At 41.1% G+C, this 22050-nt stretch overlaps 1 protein-coding gene across 4 annotated transcripts in view; it reads right to left on the bottom strand.

Moving 5' to 3' along the window:
- The window catches only part of GPR89A (G protein-coupled receptor 89A), a 59766-nt gene extending 49717 nt beyond the window's left edge, over nucleotides 1-10049 (bottom strand). For all 4 annotated transcript variants that reach the window (XM_082685137.1, XM_082685139.1, XM_082685138.1 and 1 more), the window contains exons 1-3: nucleotides 9815-10049; nucleotides 1526-1585; nucleotides 211-314 (exon numbers count right to left, since the gene is read on the bottom strand). In XM_082685137.1, the coding sequence (XP_082541263.1) occupies nucleotides 211-314; nucleotides 1526-1585; nucleotides 9815-9856 (206 nt within the window). In that variant the 5' untranslated portion in view covers nucleotides 9857-10049. The remainder of the gene's footprint in view (nucleotides 1-210; nucleotides 315-1525; nucleotides 1586-9814) is intronic.
- Between the last annotated feature and the right edge of the window lie 12001 nt (nucleotides 10050-22050).

Genomic DNA, 22050 nt, shown 5'->3' with positions numbered 1-22050 from the left:
GAAGGTCGGACTTTTTTTTTCTTTTCTCTTATTTCACAATTGGTGTCAAACCAGTTACTAGATGATTGGGATCCATACTTGCTATGATTTTTACAGTGACTGAGACTAAACTAACCACATGGTGGATTTTTTTAGCTATGGAATTCAGGTAAGTCTTCCATCTCATCACACAGTTCTCTCCATGAGAAGGGCTGATTAGTACTCACTCACCTGCTGTTCAATACTTTTAAGATTTCAAAGATGATGAGCTCAAACATGGTACAAGAGAATGCAAAAGTCACAGAGAAGATCACCTGTACCACATACTGACGAACCTATTAAAAGTCAAATAGAGAATACAAGTCATTTCCTTGCGTGAAATATTGAATTAATAATCTGGTCACAAGTCGGAAAACTTAACGAAAAAATTCTCAAGTCATTGGAAACAGGACTATAATAGCAACTTGCTTGGAGCTAAAGAAATAGATGGAAGTAGGTAGTATTTCTAAATCATGGGCACTATTCCCATCATCCTCTTGTGGATGGAGAATTTAAAGCACAGCCTGAAGTGACAGGGCGAGAAGCAGCACTTAGAATTCCTGATGTGCACTGACTTTAAAAAGATCACACACACACACACACACACACACACACACACACACACACACACACAGAGGTTAGTGCTAAAAGGGTTTCTTCAACACTCTTCAGACCTTGGACCAGTTCTGGAACCTGCCCTGGGAGGCCTTGAAGTATTGAGCAGAGCAGACTCTCTAGAATCCTGGGCTCTTTCAGACCACAAACCAAACTCCTTGGAAAGGTTTAATGGTGAACATCCTAGAAACGATCTAAAAGTAGTACACAACCATTGAGCTTATCACTAAATAAAGATTAATTAGGAGATGTCCAGTCTGGGCTGGTGTTTCAATGAACTTCTGACTTAAGAACCAGATCAGCCTTAAGATTTTGGTATTAATTTAGGATGACTTAGGTTATTAACACTGAAGGTCAGACACCCAAATGAATGGGAACATTTATAAGACCCTGTAAATTAAATTCTCTTCAAAAAAATAACTGTCTGCTGTTGTTCTTTATACTGATATTACTAAGGCATGTCAGTTTTGCTCCTGAGTTACATAGAGCCTGCCTTTATTTTTTATTTATTTATTTTTTTAAGTCAACTAATCATAGTCTCCAATTTAAGAATTATATAGTACTCATTCGGCTAAAACTTCCTACCTTGGAAGGGAACATGACCTTTCTTGGACAGAGGTATTTTTCTTGTCCATTTTATTTTTATTTATAAAGATTTATTTCAGAGAGAGAGAGCACACTTGCACAAGAGGAGAGAGGGAGAAACAAAATCTCAAGCTGCCTCCATGCTAATTACAGAGCCCAACAGGGGGCTTGATTTCCTGACCCTAAGATCACAACCTGAGCCAACACCAAGAGTCGGATGCTTAATGGACTAAGCCACCATTCTTGCCCATTTTAAAACAATCTAGATTCATACAGTAGCAGTATAACCAAAATGAACTCTTCTTACCTCGTAGTCCTTAAACAGTTGGCGCATGAAGAAGAGCCACCCAAATCCGAAGAAAAGTATCTGGAGGAGAAGGAGATCAAATGTCAATATACATAATCTTTTGAGAAATGCCCAACACAGATTATTTTGAGATAACAGTTCTGTTAACCGGACAATTAACTTGTTTCCAAGATTAAAGACAAGATCCACTTATATAAGATCTATTTATTAAAACCCACAACACTGGGAGAAGGTGTTAAATGTTCGTCAATTTTTGAAATTATCCATGTTTTAGAACATTGTTTATGTTAGGCAAAAATAAAAGTATATTTTTTTTCTGGCAATATGCAATTATCATTTTAGCTAGAGAACCTAGCAAGCAAAAAAGGAGCCAGTGAAACATGCCTCTTATATTATATCCCTGTTTGCAAGTATTTAGAAAAACAAAACTTTATGGGAAAGGAGTTAAAATTTAAAAAAAAAAAAAAGAGGAAAGTGGTAGAAAAACTGATTTTTTTAATGTATTTTCTTTCATGGAGCTTTCTTAGCTTCTCCACAATATGGTTTCCCTAACAATGTAAAAAGCCAAGAGATTGCAGGATCCCACTTCATCAGTTTTGGTTCAAGCTGGCATCAGATGGTAGGCACATGACAGCACTGTTCAGTGTTCTAAAAGCTGTTTTTTTTTTTTTTTTTTAAATTGGTGAGCAGAACCTTCTCTGTATACACACACACACTCTGACAAAGCTCCTCTTTTTTTCTTTTTTGTTTTAAACAGTTTTGTCTTATTTTTAAAGTCATCTCTACACCCTTTGTAAGGCTCGAACTCACCACCTGGAGATCAAGAGTCAGATGCTCTATCAACGTTGCCAACCAGGTGCCCCATAACTCCTCTTTTCTTCTGCTGGGAACGTTAAGAATAAAATTCTTTAATGCCTCCCACGAACTTTAGGAGGAAGCATAAACTCTTGAGCATGGTTTAGAAGACTCTTCCAGCTTCTTGTGTCCCTCATGTTCACCAAATTCATATTTTCAGCCATGGGACTGCCTATGGTTCTTTAGACGCAATACTCTTTCCTTCCTATAAAGACTTCTAAGCATATTGTCCTTTGACAGGAACTTCTCTCCAGTCCCTACAAGTCTTAACTTAATTATTACTACCTCTGGAAGGCCGCCTTTGACCTCTCAAAGATGTATTGCTCTTTTTATATAATCCTATTCGATCTTGTATTTCCAAAGCATTTGCCACACAGTTTTGTAATGTCTAATTTAAACACACTTTCTTAGATGTTAGCTCTGCGAGGACAAGGGTGTTTGAATACTAATCTGTATTCTCAGCACCCTGCACAATGCCTGGCACATGGTAGGCTTTCCATTAATGTTCGCTGAATAGGTAAATGGTCCAAGGTGAAAGATGGTTTGTTCTTAAGGAAGAGTCAACCTCAATTTTTTGGTGATAATTTATATGTGCTGTGCTAAGTGCTGGGGATACAAAGATGAGTAAGATAGTCACCGCCCTCAAGGAACTTGAAGTGTAGTGGTGGAGACACTAAATAATTATAATGTCACAAGGGGCATACAATGGTAGAAATATATACATAATGTAAAATATGGGAAAAGGGAGATCAAACAGGTATGTAGAGAGATAGGATACATTTAGGATGCATTAGGAATACCTTAGTTGAAGGAGGTTTTAATTGCACATGAAGCCTGTATCATGTGCAAATTTGGGGATTATATGTATTTTTCTAGAGAGAGGCTCTAAGGTATTTATCACACACTCGAAGGTTTCCACCACCCCTAAAATAGTAAAGAACTACTCTCTTCATGGAGGAAAGAGCAGTAGGTAGGTAAAAGACAGGGGATGGGGGTAGAAAGACCTGGCTTTCTTTGCAGGTAGGAAAGAACATGAGTATAAGCACAGAACTAAGAAACTGCATGATATCTACGTGGGAGTTTACTGGGAATATACAGGGGTATATACAACACATGGTTTGGTGCTGCTGGAAGCTACAATTTCGAGAAGGAAGTGGTTGAAAATGAGGCTTAGAGAGGAGGAGCAGGAGACCAACTCAGAGGCCTGAAGACCACTCTAAGGAGCTTGCAGTCTGTAGGTGATGAGTCATATTTTAGTAGGAAAAAGACACAGCCAGGTTTGTTCTATATGGACTATGGTGGCCATGTAGAAGATGCATTTGAAAGAAATAACACTGCAGAAAGATACCATACAGGTGGTTACCGTGGCTGTCCAGATGATAGATGCTAAAGGACTGAACTAAGACACTGGTGGCTGGAGAGGAGACAATAGGTTAAATCAGCAGGGAGGAGTCAAGCTTGACTAGTCTGGAATACATGATGAAGAGTGAGGCCACCCAATTTATACAAAGAATATTGGATAAAGAAAAGGTCTGGGAACTAGGATGGGAGATTAAGAGAGGAGTTCAATTTAAGATGTGCTAAGTGCCTAAGGGCCATCCAGGTCAACATAAAAGAGATTATGAAGGCAGAACTCAGATACACCTTAGATTTGAAACCACTGAAGTACGTGAGATCACCCAGGAATAGTATGTACAGTGAGAAAAGCAATATGGCAAGAAAACAGTGGAGGGTAGGAATGGGAAGAACAGAGCAGGAAGGAGACAGAGAAGGAGTGGACAGAAAATAGACCCAGGAGAGGGTGGTATCCCGAAACCAACCTAATAGTCTGAATGAGTGTTAATTGAAGCAGAGAGGCAATAAAACCAGGAATGAAAATTATTCAAAGGATTTGGTAACTTGGAAGTCAATGCTAACCTATGGAAACCAGTGAATACTGAAATGGAGGCAGGAAACAGATTGCAGGTGGGCTGAGGGTGAAAAGGGTAAGGCAACAGAGACAATAAACACAAATTAACCTAGGGAGAGCCAAGACAGAAATACCGACAGCACTTTTCACAAAACAAGAACAATACTAAAATCTTACAAAAGACCCTGAATAGCCAAAGCAATCTTGAGAAAGAAGAACAAAGCTAGAGGTATCACACTCCCAGTTTTCAAGATACACTACAGAGCTGTAGTAATCTAAACAGTATGGTACTGATACAAAAATAGACATATGGAACAATGGAACAGAATAGATATCCCGGAAATAAACTCTAGTTTACATGACCAATTAATCTATGACACAGGAGGCAAGGATATACAGTGGGGAAAAGCCAGTCTCTTCAATAAGGGGTACTGGGAAAACTGGATAGCTATATGCAAAAGAATGAAACTGGATCACTTTCTTACACCCTACCAAAAATAAACTCAAATGGATTAAAGACTTAAATTGGAGACCTGAGACTATAAAACCCCTAGAAGAAAATACAGGCAGTAATCTCTTTGACATTAGCCTTAGCAACATTAATCTAGATAGGTCTCTTCAGGCAAGGGAAACAAAAGCAAAAGTAAACAATTGGGGGGCACCTAGGTGGTTCAGTTGGTTGAGTATCTGAACCTTGGTTTCCACTTAGGTCATGATCTCAGGGTCATAGAATCAAGCCCTGTGTTGGGCTCTGTGTTCAGCATGGAGTCAGCCTGAGATTCTTTCTCTTTCCCTTTGCCCCTCTCCTTACTCTCGCTTCCTCTCTCTCTAAAAATATATAAATAAAATATTAAAAACAATACAAAACAAAAACTACTGGGACCATAGCAAAAAAAGCTTTTGCACAGCAAAGGAAAAAGACAACCTATTTAATGGGAGCAGATATTTGCAAATGATCTATCCAATAGCTAATATCCAAAATATACAAAGAATTTATTCAACTCAACAACCAAAAGACAAAAATTCCAATTGAAAATGGGCAGAAGACCTGAACAAACATTTTTCCAAAGAAGACAAACAGATGGCCAAAAGACACATGAAAAGATGCTCAGCATCACTAATCACCAGGGAAATGCAAATTAAAATCACAATGAGATATCACCTTATACCAATAAGAATGGCTACTATTAAAAAGACAAGAAATAACAAGTGATGGCAAAGATGTGGAGGAAAAGGAATCCTTGCGCAATGCTGGTGGGAATGCAAATTGGTATAGCTACTGTGGAAAACAGTATCGAGGTTCCTCAAAAAATTAAAAACAAACACACTAATTGGCAAAGATATATGCACCCTTGTGTTTACTGCAGCATATTTGCAAAAGCCAAGGTATAGAAGTAACCTAAGGATCCATATGAGGATGAGAAAGATACGGTGTTTGTGTACATATGTACACATACACACCCCCCACAGGAATATTATACAGGCATAAAAATGGATGAGATCTTGACATTTGAAGAACATAGATGGACCTGGGGGTATTATGCTAAGTGAAATTAAGTCATGAGAAAGACAAATAACATGTGTTTTCATTTATATGTGGAATCTAAAAAACAAAACAAACAAACACAAAGCAGAAACAGACCCATAAAGGCAGAGAACTTATGGTTGCCAGAGAGGAGGGAGTGGGGGGATGGGCAGAATGGGTGAAGGGGAGTGGAAGATACAGGCTTCCAGTTATGGAATGAACATCACAGGGATAAAGATACAACCTAGAGAATATAGCATTGTATGGTGACAAATGGTAGCTACACTCGTGGGGAGCACAGGGTAACTCAGAAGACTGGTGGATGACCAAGTACTATTTGGTACACCTCAAACTAATGTAACTTTGTGTATCAACTATACTTTAATTAAAAAACAAAACAAAAAATTGTTTAAAAAGTATGAAAAAGAGGAAACATTAGGTAGTAGCCTAGAGAAGGAGGTGGGTAAAAGAAAAAGTTTATAGGCCTTGGGGAAGAAAGTAGTAGAGTAAGGGGCAGGTGAACACATGTGAGAAGGAATCTACACTACATATTTTGGATGTATTCAAATATTTCATATTTCACAATAAAGTCTTTTTAATTTTGTTATTCATTTTTCACATTTCATTATGTCCTTTTAAATCAGTGTCCCATTTTATTTTTGGTGAGTTTATATTTTACATAAAATTGCCTTAAGACCAGTTAGTTATGTAGCAAAAATACTTGAGGCAAAGGTGTTTACAAGGAAAGCTAATCGACAGTGTTAATAATTTACTATGATTAGCAGCAACTAACATTTATTGACCATTTACTATATTCCAGGAACTCTAAGTACTTAGCACTGTAATCTCATTAAATCCTAAAAACCTGAAGTATGTGTGATTATCCTCACTTCAGAGAAAGCTGAGGTTTATAGAAGTTAATTCATTTATAGTAATTGTCAAAATCAGGATCAAATCTGAAGTTTGTATGGCTGATTTCAAAGCTTGTGCTTTTAAGCACTTTATAATAAGCTACACTAAGATCAAAGGTACAGGTGGAGAGGATGACCTTAAGAAGGGGTAAGGGGCACTTTATTTTCTGATATGGGAGGAAGGCAGTTGGGATGGTTTTAGACATACATAATGGCTTAGATTAAGACCTAGGACGTAGAAGGAAATTATATCTTTTGTCCTCACTTTTACTGATACAGGAGGCAAGGTTACCTGCTAAGAGTTTTAAGAAATGAGGAGGGAAAGGGGGGCTTTGAGGACAGTGATAGAGATTCAGAGAAATTAGGAGGGGAATGGCACAAACAGCTGACCATTTCAAGAAAAATAAATAAAATCTGAAATATATATTTAGTTAATTTTATTTAAGTAGGCTCCATGCCTAGCATGGGGCTCAAACTTATGACCCTGAGATCAAGAGATGCATGCTCTACAGACTTCATTTAAACTAAACCTTTCAGTTCATATAAAACAGGAAAAATGAGGAAGAGGGGTTTCTAACATAACTACATCTCTATTTACTTAATATTTACTAGGCTTCCATGTATCAGCAGCTGATTTAGATGCTGGGGAATACTGCAGAGAATAAGAAAGAATAACCTGGACCTCATGAAGTTTACAAATAGCAGACACAAATAATAGTGATAGAGGCTAAGAAGAAAATAAAACAGGAAAATGGGATTGAAGGTGGCTAGGATGGGTGCTACTGTGATGGGGGTAGGGAGTCAAAACAAGCCTCTCTAAAGTGATATTTTTACTGATACCAAAACAATGATGAAGGAGCTACATAAAAATTAAGGTCAGAGAACAGTCCACACAAATGATTCTTTGGGTCTTAGTTCCTCACTTGTAAAGAGCATTAAATATTTAATATTGCATGTAATTCATGTGTGAAAGTTAAAGTACTGTATAATGTAAAAAGATATGAAGGCCACTTTCTTGCTTTAACTTATTATGTCTGTGTTAAAAATCTCAAGATGCTACAATATAATGCCAATTTCCTCACCCACATTCTTTTTTAAAAATTGAGTTAAAAAAAAAAAGCTACTGAAATATTGTCATTTTTCCTAAGTCAGTAGTAGGGCTATTGTCACGAAGGGCAATTAGGCTTAGAAAAATTAGAAAAGCTTAAGAAAGTTAGAAAAATAAGAGAATTACGTGTCCAGATTTTTGTGTTAATAAATTTAAATATTATGCAGCCAATAAAAACAATTATGAAAACGATATAAAGGATGGTAAATTTTAAAAGTTATCTTATTAGAGTGTTCCTTGTTTTATATTTTCTAAAATGTTGTATTTAAAGTTTTTCAAGAGCCTAGTGTTTCAAAGACCGAAACATTAGGATGAAGGACTATGGAAACTGGATCAAAGATTTAGTTTAATTTAAACCCTCAAAACTGTTTCTGTCATTTGCCACTTGAAATATACTCTAAACTATTGGGGAAATTAGGAAGTAAAAATCAATAATTAGATAGTCTGAGCTTCTACAAATATTAACAGTTGGCCAGCCAATACTTGTGTTTAGTACTTGTACTTAATGGCAGGGGGATAAGACTTGGACAAAACAGGACCTCAAAAAATAAATACATAAATATCAGAGTTACGATAAATGCTATGAAGAAAACAGAGTAGCTGAACGAATGAAAGCTGATAAAAGCAAGAGGCTTCCACTCTATCGTCCAGCAATGGCACTACTAGGTATTTACCTAAAGGATACAAACATAGTAATCGGAAGGGCACATGCACCCATGCATAGCAGCAATGTTGGCAATAGGCAAACTATGGAAAGAGCCCATATATCCATCAACAGATGAATGGGTAAAAGATGAATGGGTACAGATTATATATATATATATATATATACATATATATATATATATTCCTTTATATGTATATAAAGGAATATTACTCAGCCACCAAAAAAATGAAATCTTGCTATTTACAATGACCTGGATGGAACTAGAGGGTATTATGCTAAGCAAAATAAGTCATTCAGAGGAAGACAATTATCATATGATTTCACTCATATGTGGAATTTAAGAAAGACAACAGAGGATCATAGGGGAAGGGCAGGAAAAACTAAAGTAAGACGAAATTAGAGAGGGAAACAAACCATAAGAGACTCTTAACTATACGAAATAAACAAGGTTGCTGGAGGGAAGGTAGCTGAGTAATCAGCATTAAGGAGGGCACCTTCGATAAGCAGTTGGGTGTTACATGCTACTGATGAATCACTAAACTCTGAAACTAATACCTATATGTTAATTAATTGAATTTAAATTTAAAAAAAGCAAGACAGTTCCTAGACATAACTTGTACAGAACAAGAAATTAGTGTTTATTTAGGTTTGTACCCGCAGAGTTTTTATAAAATGGTCGATAAAAGCCTGCGGACTGTGCTAATTAATGAAGGTGACCAATGGGTAAAAAAGGGAGGGTTAAGAAAAAGATCCGAAGCAGAAAGAGTGTTAAAGGATGAGGTATTGGTGCAAACCAAATCTTAAGTACTTTTAAGGTCTCTGAGCTGACCACGGCAAATTCCTGCAAATGGGGATTCAGGATTTGACAACTAACCAGCAAGGTCCCCACGTGTCCCCAGGAGCCAGCTCCCATTGGCCTGCTCCGTACTCCGCGCGCGGAACCACACTCTTCCCGGATCCATGGGAGAGAGGCGCAGGCCAGAAGCTTTGGAGGCTTTGGGGACCGCTCTTTTCTCCCGGCCCCCGCGCTGAGCGCTGAGGCCGTGTGATTCTCTCCAAAAGTGGACGAGAGAGAGGGGAGATACAGGGTGGGTGGGGGAGCGGACGGCCGCAGGGCGCCTTCCCACTATGAGGCTAAGGAAATCGGACTCCGCAAATCCCACATTCTCCCCCAGCTCTGGGAACCGAAGAGGCAGGTCCAGACGCAGGACGAGGACAGCGAGATTCTGGGCCAGCCAGCACCACTGAAACTCCGAGAAGACAATTCACGGAGGAGTGGCTGAGGGGGTCCCGGGGTGGGAGGCAATAGCTCACCTGAGAGGTAATCATGATGCTGGAGTCAATCAGGAAACTCATGGTGTAGGGAAGGCTCGTGCCTCCACTTTCCACTCCCTGTGACCGCAGCAAGCTCGGGCTACAAGCCCTTTCACAAAGGCGGCCTTCGCCCGGGGGACACCGCGGGGACCGCGGCCAGCCAGCCCGACGCCATCAAGCTGCGCCCCAGTCAGCCAATCCGCGCCTCTATCCAGTGCTTCCCGCCCTGGGCTAAGAGGGGGCGGGGCAGACGCGAGGCTCTTGGGAGGAGAGGCCCCGGGGGCGGGGTCAAGGACCGGAAGTTCTGGGGGTGTGGCTCAATTATGGATGTCCTGGCTAAAAGGGGCGGGATACAATTAAGTGGTTTGAAAATCCCAAAGCTGATGTAATGCAAGGTAGCATTTTATTTATGAGGCCAAAGATGGTGGGACCTGAGCTAATATCTTATTTTAAGTGGTAATTCCATTTTGTAGTGTAGTGGTCATGGTTAATAAGATGAAGTTAATGATTATAATGAGCTAGATAGACCATAACTGAGGCATTGTGTTTTAAATGTTGTTACTTACACTTGGCTACCCAAACAACTACTTAATTACAGGTAAGGAAGAGTGGAGAGGCAGATGATATTTTTAGCAAATATAGATAAACAAGTAAATTTCTGAGGTGATAACAAAAAAAAAAAGCACACCATCTCTAACAGGAGTGATAATCTCAGCGAACTTGGTAACAATCAGCCCACACCTGGAGTACTGCACTTTTTGTACCACACTTTCAGAGGCACAGAGATGTATTGGAGCATGCTCAGAGGTGAGCCACCAGATGAGGACAGATGGAAGAAACTGAAGTAAGGAGACTCAGGAACATGATAGCTATCTTTGTGTGAAAGAATGGGTAGAATTGATGCGGCCCCTGGAAATACATGTTAGACAAAGGACTGGAAGTTAAACGAAGCTAGATTTAACTCAAAACAAGGAATAATTCTTTAAGGGTCTGAAGATGAATTATTTTAGGAAATAGTCCCCCTCCCTTGGAGTTGCTCAAATATGGACTTCATCCATTTGATACTCATTTCATGAAGGCTTAATGCATTGCTTTGTGGCTTATCCTTTTTCCCTCAGGCTCTAGGTAATCCTGGAGTGCCTGTAGTCTCATAGCACTAGAAGGTGGCTTCGTACGAGGGCAATGACCTAGTGTGGGAGCTGCTATAGTCCGTACCTGGAAGCATAGCCTTGAGTGCACCTGGCATTGAGGACCTGAGTGTTTAGACTACTGCAGTCTGAGTAACTGATTTATTACACACTGATTTATTACACGCAATTTATTGGAATTGAACTCTGCCGTACTAAGCAGTCCAAACTACCTTTCAGATGTCCAAACCTTTATCCAGAAGGCTAGGAAGCCGTGGAGGTAGCCCTACTATGGCAGAGTCAAGTCAAAGAACTTTGTGTCCTTGGCTACATCTCTCAGGGAGGCAGGTAGATGACCAAACGGATGCTACTTGATGAATTAGAATTTCATCTAATTCATCTAATTCATCTGAGATTCAAGGCTGTGTGATAATGCAGAATTCTGGGAGAGCATATCAAGGCTAAGAGTTCACCTTGGTGGCTTACTGGAATGCATGGTGGGGATCAGGGTCTCAGTGAACTTGGCAAAACAGAGAAAGGCATGCCATCCCGCTGGGCCCAGCCCTGTGCAAAGCTCTGAATGGCACCATTCAGGATTTTCCCTACTGTAACACCTGTATCCAGGTCAAGGACAGGTCTTGGTGACCCAAAGAACTACTACCCTTGCTTTTGATTGCAGAATGTGACTAGAAACCTTCACACTAGACTTATGTCTAATTGATTCACCTCTCAAAGTACTGGGAGGGATGGCTGAAACTGAGAGCTATGAGTTCTTGCTTTTTTTGTCCTCACCTTTGCTTCTTTCCCCTTAGAGCTATTACCAATCCCCATGACCAACAATGGCCTTTGACAGGAAAGGAGATCTTTCCTCTCAATCCCTCCAGGCCAAGTGCACAAACCCTTCCCTTAAATCTCTGAATCCCAGCTGAGCCTAAGGTACAGCATTTAACAATAGAACTTTGTGGGATGCCTGGGTGGCTCAGTTGGTTGAGCAGCTGCCTTGGGCTCAGGTCATGATCCCAGCGTCCTGGGATTGAGTCCCACATGGGGCTCCTTGCTCAGCAGGGAGCCTGCTTCTCCCTCTGCCTGCCACTCTGTCTGCCTGTGCTCGCTCTCTCTCCCTCTCTCTTTCTGATAAATAAATAAAATCTTTAAAAAAAAAATAGAACTTTGCCAGACATATGTCACAAGACTATGGTAGTTATTATATCACATAGAATAATATTTATGATGGTGATAATAGCTAATACGTACCAAGTGCTTACTATGTGCCTATTCTTAGATCTTGACATGTATTAACTCATTAACTCCCTAACTTAGTCCCTGACTTGCCTCTATATGGCAGACATGGTTGTTTTGTTTCTTTTGGAAGCATATTGAGCACATTGGCACTTGTTGGAATGAGTTGAAATGAGAATGAGGCTCAGGGAGAGAAAGGAGTTCCTTCTTCTTTCTATTTCTTTTCTCATCCTAGAATCTTTCTCTTTTCAGGATTTGACATTGAAATATCCATTTTCTTCACAGGAAGCCTCGCCACCTATGGGGAGTATAGGATCCTATCCTATGTTCATAACTGGACTAGAAGGTGAAAGCATAACTATTTATTAGCAGTACACAAACATTATCAGGAGCTGTTTTCCTGTATTTCTAAATTTGTAGGATTATGTTTGTCTACTTGCAAATCAAGATTTGTCTAGATTTTTTCCCCTGGGACATAATCAGTTCCTTCCAATTTATGATTTCAGGTCTTTAATCAGACTTTCTAAGGAAGCTTTGTCCCATTAGATCTTTGATGTTTATGGTTCTCTTGTCCTGACTGTCTTTCAGGAGGACCCATATTTATGTTGGATTTCTATGGCCTTCACTCCATGTCTATTACCTCCTCTGTGATAATTTTCATGCCTTTGTTCCTCCTCTTGGCATTCTGGGAGACTTCCTGATGTCGTGATTCTTTAAAGTACTGATTTTGCTTTATGTATTGCTAATTTTGCTCCTTATTCTTCAACTCTACTGAGTCTACTGAGACTTTGCTTACTAACTCTGCCAGCTTCTTTTCCAACTCAGTTTACTATCTTATTATCTTCTGTTTCATTTCTTGCTATACAGAGTTCATTTTTTCTTTTAAATTCTTTGAGCTCACAAAACAGATTTTAAGCTTACTTATTTAAGCTTAAGTAAATATCTTTTGAAATTATGCTATTCTTTTATTTCTGGTGTCCACTGTTTGTTTTCTCCAGGTTGTTAACGGTCTCTTTGTTATTATTTTCCTTGTCTCTTACTCATCTGTAAAGATGAGCGTCTCATCTGTCTCAGTGTATGTGCGGAACCCAACTAGACACAGTAGTTAGCTCAACAGGACTTTTAAAAAGTCAAGAAGGGTCTTTGGCTACTGGATAAGTGAATAGCTAAAAATATTTAAAGGGAGGACAATTCATATGCAACTCTAGAATAATAGAGTTGTCCTAGAATTATGGTTTCAGTCTGATACAATCATGAAAAAAGAAGTTGGAGAAAGTTGAAGTTCTGATCTGAGATACATGAGAGATGTCCATATTTGTCATAATGCCATAAGAATACCCCTTGTTGTTGTGTCTGCCTTAAAGATGTGATTGAGGATTTGGGGGTCACATTATATTCTGTGGGTTTAGCTCACTTGCATTTATTTGATCTCATCCATTTTCTGTTGGTTTTATTAATCTAATTAAATTCTGGAGATTCCTTGGTCTTTCTTCCATCAATAGGTCCAGCCAGTGTAGAGATGATAACTGTAACAAGTGAAAAATGTAGAAAAATAGACCTGGAAAACCTGGATGAATTAGAAAAGCTGAACATTTTTCAGGAAAGCTGAGTGTTAGAGAAAGAGTAGCTGCAGGGAGGGGAAGCCCCTCGAAACTCTGTTCCCCGCCTAAGGAGACATCATCCATGGCTGAGGGCTTTCCTCATGGTTGCAACTGCCCAGCCACCTGGAATTAGCATTATAGTTACCATCTGTTCAAATCCTGCCCACTTCCAAGAGCATTTGGAGCAGATTAAAACACATATCCTATATACAATGAAATCATTAAAACAAAGAAAAAGGAACCATACTTGATGGCTTTACCTCAAATCCACCTCCTCACTAGTTCATTCTTTCCACAGGAGTTGGAGCAGTCTGAGGGAAAGTGGCTAATAAAATATGATGGAAGGAATGGTATGTGACTTCTAAGTTTTGATCATAAAAGACCTGGAAGCTTTTGCTTGATCTCTTGGATCACTTGTTCTAGGGGAAAGCAGCCACCAGCTCATGAGACCCTCAAGCAGACCCAAAAGCAACCAACCTGCCCACGCTAACTCACTAATCATGTAACCGTGTGAGTGAGTTGGTCCTACCACCCCAGCTGCAGGCCCTGTCAGTATCTGTCTGCAACCTCATGAGAGGCCCCAAGCTTTTCCAGAATTCCTGACCCACAGAAACTGTGAGAGATGATAAATGCTCATTGTTGTTTTAAGCCACCAAGTTCTGGAGTGATTTGTTATTCAGCAACAGTGAGCTAATACATCAATCTTACAGGTGTCATTTTTACTAAATATTTGCATGGCCCTCTGATCTACAATCATTCAAAGACTGACTGCCATCTTCAACATATGGCTTCCAAGTTTGGTCTAGGGGATGACATCCAGAAATTCATATACTGCTCCCCCCATTCCTTTATTTATGACAAAGCAAAGCCTCTTTGCTTCCAAACCTGGAACCTCTGGGACCTTTAGGGTCTCTTCCTCAAAAATATTCCTATGTAGTGTCAGCCTACAGTACATACCTTTAGTGATGGGGAGTGCTTGGCCCATTTTCTCCTTCATGCCTTGGGAGATGTCTCAGTACTCATCCAATACATTCACCAAACATTACTATGTTCCAGGCACTCTGCTAAGTTCTGAATATTCAAGCTACATAGGATGAAATCTCTATCCTAAATTTGCTTGCAGTCAGATGAGAGAAAAGGGGGAGATAAAACAATGTGATAGACACTTTGGTAGAAGTGTAGATAAGTATTGAGGGGTCACAAAGGAGGGAGCAACTAACTCTGTCTTGAGAAGTTTGTGGAATTTCATAAAGAAGGATACAACAGAGCTGAATGTTTAAGGGTGAGAAGGAACTGACCATGGAGAAAAAGACAGGCCACGGCAGAGTCTTGAAACTTCATGGAATTCATTTGTCACCATGGACCAGGCCTGCCTGTACTAGGGACAGGCCAATGGTCCCAGAAAGTTGGGGCACATAAGGGTGTAGGTAGATGTGGGAGATGGGGCTACAAAGATGGTACAGCAGTTGAGACCTTGCAAACAACAGAGATAATTTGGGCTAAGTTAAATGAAACAAACAAGCAAAACTCTGGGATAGTTCAGCAAACTGGAGGAAGGCTAACAACCAGGATCTGGAAAAAGAGGAACCAAGCATGGCACAGAAATCTAGATAAGCAGGAACTCACTGTGGGTCTGTTCAGGGGCTTCTGTCGAGATCAATGTATTTCAACCAAGTTACAGTCTCTCCGTTACTCCACTCAAGATCTGCATTCCAGGGAGAGAAGTTATGATTGGCCCATTTGGGTAAAAAAAACAGAACAAAAACAAAAAACCCCAAAAAACAAAAAACCTGACCCTTGACCTGATCTAGGAGAAGCTCGGTAAACATAACTTAGAGTTCTACCAAGCCTATCTCTAACTGAGGAAGTGTATGTCCCCCAGATAAAATTGAGATGTTATTATAGGAAAAGGGAGTATAGATTCTGGGCAGGTAAAAACAGATGTTCTATCTAGGTGGATTGAAGGTAGTTATAAAGGCTTTGTATGCTGTGTTGAGGAAATTATAATTTATTGGGTGTGTAATGAGGAGCTGTTGAAGGATTTTAAGCAGAGAACAGAGAAATGACATGGGAAATCCCAGGCAGAATTTTTTGGCCAATTTTATTTTGAGTAATCTATTTATTTTGATCAGTAATGAATAACTTTAACTCTTCCTATGGTTGTCAGGGACATTGGTGAGAACAAATCCTATTCTTTTGCTTCTTCTCAAAAGGCCAAGAAAGTATACTTTTTGATTTTTCCTGATGTTTTTGTAGAGAAAAATAGGGAACAAAGTGGCCAAATCTAACTGATAAGGGGAGTTTGCATGTTCTTTCTGAATCTGAGTGTCCTCCATTCTCAATAGTGAGCTGGAACTGGCCTATACTGGCCCATAAGAATCATTTGCTAAGTTCCCTGGAATTTTGTGAGCTAGTTGTTAAACACAGTCATTATTAACAAATTACATAGACTTAAAGAAAATATGAAACACAGGATAATAAATACTCAAAGTGCATTGCTTCTTAATTATTTTATTACTATCTATGTTAATGGGTTATTTGTATGTATTATAAGGTAGAGATATTTTATAATGTTGTGCTACTATACACCTCTGCTCAGCTATGTGTTCAGTGACATTAGGCTGGGAAATTAACAGGCAACGGTAGGAGAATTTACACCAAGGAAACTGGCAAACATTATAAACTGGGAGGGACCTCTTTACCCTGCAGAGAGCAGATTGTGTAATGTTTACCAGAATACCATTGCCCCCTCCCCAGACCCCAGGCCTCTTGTTCACCAACCTCTTAATTCCAAAGGAAGAATAACCAGAAACGGGGGCAGTCCTTCTGCCCAAAAAGGCCTTGACTTTTCGCCATCTTTGTTTTTTTCTTTTGACTTGTCATCACAGTCTAGTTGTGTTGATAAGTCAAAAGAAAAAAACAAAGATGGCGAAAAGTCAAGTTAGTTTTATTTGTTTTGCAACGGTCTAACATGTGACTATTAGCTCTAACATAAGGATGTGGAGGGTTGGAGAATTCAGGACACAATCCCAATAAGGTCTCTCTCTCTCTTGCCAGAGATCTCCCCAGGATGTTTGTTATGAATATGCTTCTTAGCTGAGTCCTTACTAATTCCATCATAGATGGAAACTTTTGCAGAAAAAGGCAATGAAAGCATCTACTTTTCCCTCCAGGAAATTTCATGTATCTCATTGTCTGCCCTAGAGAAAGAACTTCCAGAAGGAAGTGGGGCTGGAGCTTACAGTATATCCCTGTGGCTGGCTTTGGGAGCTACAGCGTCTGGGGCAGCAGAGTGTGACTTGTTTTTTATAAAAACATTTCTTTCATTTTTTTTTTTAAAGATTTTATTTATTTGTCAGAGAGATAGCACACACAAGCAGGGGGAGCAGCAGGCAGAGCAGACAGAGGGAGAAGCAGGCTCCCTGCGGAGCAGGGAGCTCTATGCAGATGCAGGGCTCCATCCCAGGACCCTGGATCATGACCTGAGCTGAAGGCAGATGCCCAACCAACTGAGCCACCCAGGCATCCCAAATCTTTCTTTTATTTTATCTAACCGTTGAACCTACAGTTTTGTTTCCTTTTTCTCCCTCCTTCCCGGTTACATATTTAGTTAAAATACGATAGTTACAAGAAGGGAAGGTCTTCTAGTCACACACTCTGCTTTGTTTTACAGACGGTATTTACATTTAGAGGAGTTTTCCATCCAACCAGGCAAAACCTTTTTCATCTAAATTTTGCTGACTTGGGTTGTGTGGTCGTTTGCACATGGTATGCATGGAGCGAAAGTTCAGGGTCAGGGGAAGGAGAGAGGAAGAGAGATGTGGAGTGGGAGGGGATATGCTGCATGGGTGCTATGTTCCTTTTTCACCCTGAGAATGAGCCCAGGACCCTCCTCAGGAACTCCTGAAGAGCAACTGCCCACACTAGCCTTGCCCCAGGCTTTTCCCATGGCTTAATCCCTAAGAATTCTTGCACGTAGCTCCAGGGGCTCACTGCTGCTGTGAGTCAGAGACAGTCTTAGGGGCTGGTGCGTCTCTACAAGTGAGCTCTGGGAAGCCAACTGTCTGTAGCACCGCCTGGAGCAGTGACTTCTCTCATGATAAAAAATGTTCTTTTTTCATAGTGTCATTCTTAGAAATTCAGGACAACAGAAATATTGACCATTCCCCCTCCTCATTTACTTCCTCCCTTTACTTATTAGCTCGATTTTTGTCAGGATTTTAGTCAACAATCTGTGCGGTGTTTGAAAGTGGTGGCTGTCATTGCTTCAGTAGACATTTGACAGTAAGGACTTCTCACAAATTTGGATAAGGCCTTCCTCCCCTTCCTTTTATTTCCAGATTAGTGAGCTTTTAAAAACACCCACTTCTTCTAGTACGCTCCGTGTTTCCTGGATATCAATTTGCTGTTCTGTCTTGTGAAGGAGGGGCAAAATTTGTTACACCCCATTCACCTAGGGAAGTGACATTGTGATAAGTGACACTGTGGGGTCCTGAGAGTCAACAAGGGGAAGCCAACGCTTCTGAATTGAACTTCATTGTTTTTTGTGGGAAAATCTTATCCCCAGGTCACACTGACCTTCAGGAGCATTTGTCTAATTCTGTGTTAGATGTGTCACCTATGTGGCAAGTGGCAAAGTCATGGTGGGAAAAGCAGATACAATACAATGCCCCAAATGCTAGGCCTAGGGATTACAGAGCAAGGTTTGACGTTTCTAACTGAACTGCGAGTAACTCTGTCCCTCCTGGTCTCCTGGTCACAGATCCCCTCTGACAGAGGCATTGTTAACTGCTCTTAAGCGCCTAGCCCTTTGCCTCTGGGAGGAGCTGCACTTTGGCTACCCAGCTGTCCATTGCTTCTTTTTATTGGTAGATCTATGTGCCCTAAGGGTTTTAGTCTAACAAGAGAAGGACCAGGAGTAGGATTTAAAGCCAAACCTAATGGAGCCCAGGTGGGGATTATAATCCTGAGTCGGCCATAATTATTTGTCCCACAACATATACTGAGGGAGCCAGCTGTATAGGGTAAGGGCCTCAGCAGACACACAGCTACCTGGGAATAGACCCTGGGACATTTCTCCCAAGGATAAAAGCAATTACCAATCTGTCCCCCAGGCATTTCTCAAGGCCAAAGAGCCTCAGGTTCCTACTAAACATGTGCGGTCCAGATTCTGTTTTGAGTCTTCTCTGAGAAAACTGACCTCCAGAGTGTCTATTCCATGTTGAAAAACTCTCATTAGGTAACTGCAAGGCAGGTTGAGAGGGTGGGAAGGAAACCACCCACCTCCCTTCCTTCCCAGTCTCCCTGCCCACCTCCCTTCCTTCCTAGTCTCCCTGCAGCTGGGGGAATCTTTCAGGGAGTGGCAACACTCAGCAGGCTCCAGACTTGGCAGCCGACTCATTACCCTTATGACACCATTGGAGGTAAGTTGGTGGCGACTACCATCTGGAGTCTGTAGACAGAAAACTAAGACACAGAGAAGTGAGGGGATGACAATAACATAGCTACTGAAACCAGAAATAGAAAAAAAAAATCCTGGTCCCTTGATGCCTATGTCTATTTCTCCCCAGGTAGTCTTCCTCATTTATTGGGAAGACTGAGAGGGAAAATGGCAACTTCCATGGTTGTGGGGTAGGTATAGACCGTGAAGCAGGAGGCTGTTTCATCCTAGGAGATACACTCCCTCCCAGGCTTCTGTCCTCACTGAGACAAGGAGACCAGCTGCCTTCCTTTAGGCCTTTACCACTACTTCCAAACAGCACCATGAGGCTTATTTCTGGAGTATGGTGCCCTTCTCTTTTCCTTTTTTTTTTTGGATTAGGTCCGAGTTGAGACAGACACTCCATTCTGGTGATGATCAAGCTCTTCTCAGGCACTGAGTTTATATCTTCTTAAAATGAGTCTTTAGGAGTTAAAACTGTAGAAGCAAGGGTGCGGCCACTGGGATGAGTGTAGTGACCCAGTCTCTCGAGTTCTCAGGCCCCAGGACTGTGCTACTTGTCTCCCCAGATGGAAGGTCTGGGTGGAATAGTGGTGCTGGCAAGGGGCAGATTCAAGCCATAGCCAGAAAGTCACATGTCTTTGAGATAAATATACCTCTTCTATTCAACTATCCTCTGTCTGATATGTTCTTTCACTGAAAGTTTGTCACTTTGGATTGACATAGGTAAAATATATTTTAGGCTATATATATTTTTTTTAAGATCTTATTTATTTATTTGAGAGAGAGAGCATGAAAGGGGAGAAGGTCAGAGGGAGAAATATACTCTCCATGGATCTGGGAGCCCCATGTGGGACTTGATCCTGGGACTCTGGGATCATGACCTGAGCGAAGATGGTCACTTAACCAACTGAGCCACCCAGACACGCCTATTTTAGGCTATCTTTTAAGATGTAAAATTCCGTGGAGGGATGATCAAGCAATCACACCTTAGGATGAATTTAATTTTTAGACCGTTTTGTTTTAAAATGGGGCACTAAGGAATGGGAATATTGATACCCGGGGAGGAATAGTTTTGCAGGAGGCTTTGCTCTGGAAAAGCATATCTTGAATTAATATTGTAAAAGGAATGTGATAACCAGAGGGTAGCGCAGGAGATTTGCATGCTTTGGGATGGTGCTGGTTGGGAAAAAGAATTAAGGCAGCTTTCTGGGTACTTCTTTTGGGTTCCCTGGTGGTCCCCTACCAGATCTCTGCCATGTCATCTTGGTTTCTATCCCTCCTTCTTTAACCTTGGCACTGCAGCCCCATGATGCTAGCTTTGGTTTAGACAAACTGTCTTGGTTATCACTTTGGCCTTCAGCTCTGGGAATCGATTGGCTCCAGGTAAAAGTTGCTCCTTGTGTTAAATGTGTACTTGTAATTGAGGATTTCCCTGGACAGGACTCTATGTTTGAGGAGTGTTGGTTGTGAGGGTAAAGGGTAGGAGAACTTCGAGGTCCCTCTTTTTCCCTTTAGTCTCTATGTCCCTTTCAGGGATGATGCCTGGTCTGGGACTAGACTTTGGGATTCTGGCTGTTTGAGCTCCCACTTCATAAGAGGCTCTCCCTAGTATGACTGTGATGGTCCTCTTTGTACACATCTCATGTCTCAGCAAGGCCTGAGAGCTGACTTTCCTCAAGACAGGTCAGTGAGCAGATTATCTCCTGGCTCAGACTGGCTTGCTCCCAGCCCCTGATGAAAGGAGGTGTTGATTTCAGGGTGAGACCTCACTGATATTGGAAGAGGAGAGAAAAGAAGGGGACCTTCTTTCTTCAGGGAAGAAAAATGTGACTAGCCCTCAAGGCCCTTTCAGTTCAGGGAGAGGGTGAGATTTTTGGTCTTTCCCTAATGATGCCCAGGGCAGAATCCCCACCAATTCAAGGGATAATTAAATCAGAACCCAGGGGCTACAGTGACCCAAAAGGAAGGTCATTGAGAATACTGGGTATCTCCTGAACTGATGATTTTAAACTGAACACTTCAAAACGGTGAACTGAGATTTGGGAGACATAGACACAAGTTGAGACCATAAACAATATGACCAATTCCACAGGAAAGCTGGGCTCGCTAGTGTAGGCGAACTTTGCAAACTGGTACCCCAAACCTTAAACTTGGCTTGCGCACATTTTGCTTGGTCCACGTGGTATATTTAAAAATTTAGTTGGCAGTGTTAAAAATTTCACTGAGAAGTTTGGACTTCTGGATTCTCTGGAAAAATCAGATGGTCCGGTAACACTGCCTGATAATCAGTGTCTGATACTGAGTGGCAGCTGCCCTCTGCCCCCCGCCACCCCCCCGCCCCAGTCTTCACAACCCTAGACATCCCACGGCATTAGAACAGGCCCACCCCAACCATTGAAAGCCCCTGCCTGCACCCCATAGACATCTGAGCTTGGGCCCCCTGATAAAAATCCGGCTGAGCTAGAGAGCTTGAGTCGGACCGGCAAAAAGCTATGAGGCAACCACAATTCTGATTGGAGGGATTTCTGTGGAGAAATGAGGATTAAAGCAGCGCTTCCCATTGTAGTTGAGCTGGAGGGGCAGGGCAGTCATTCGAGACTGGGAACTTTGACAGGTCAGTGGCTTTTTCTTGGTGGCCCTTTTATTTGGGAAATGTGGTTTCCTAGTTGTATAGCAAGTGCTGTGCCCTCTGCAGCTCCTGTCCAACCAGGGGTGGGTGTGAGGGGAGGGACAGAAGACTTGAATCATGGTGGCGTCTTTATGTTTCATCTTGCCCTATGTTAACTCTGGTGTTTTCTTTTCTTTCTTTCATTCTTCGGCCCCACT

The sequence above is a fragment of the Mustela nivalis genome, assembly GCF_964662115.1.
Source record: "Mustela nivalis genome assembly, chromosome: 10".
NCBI lineage: Eukaryota > Metazoa > Chordata > Mammalia > Carnivora > Mustelidae > Mustela > Mustela nivalis.
The sequence above is the reverse complement of the archived record's forward strand: the minus strand, read 5'-3'. Positions and strand labels throughout refer to the sequence as shown.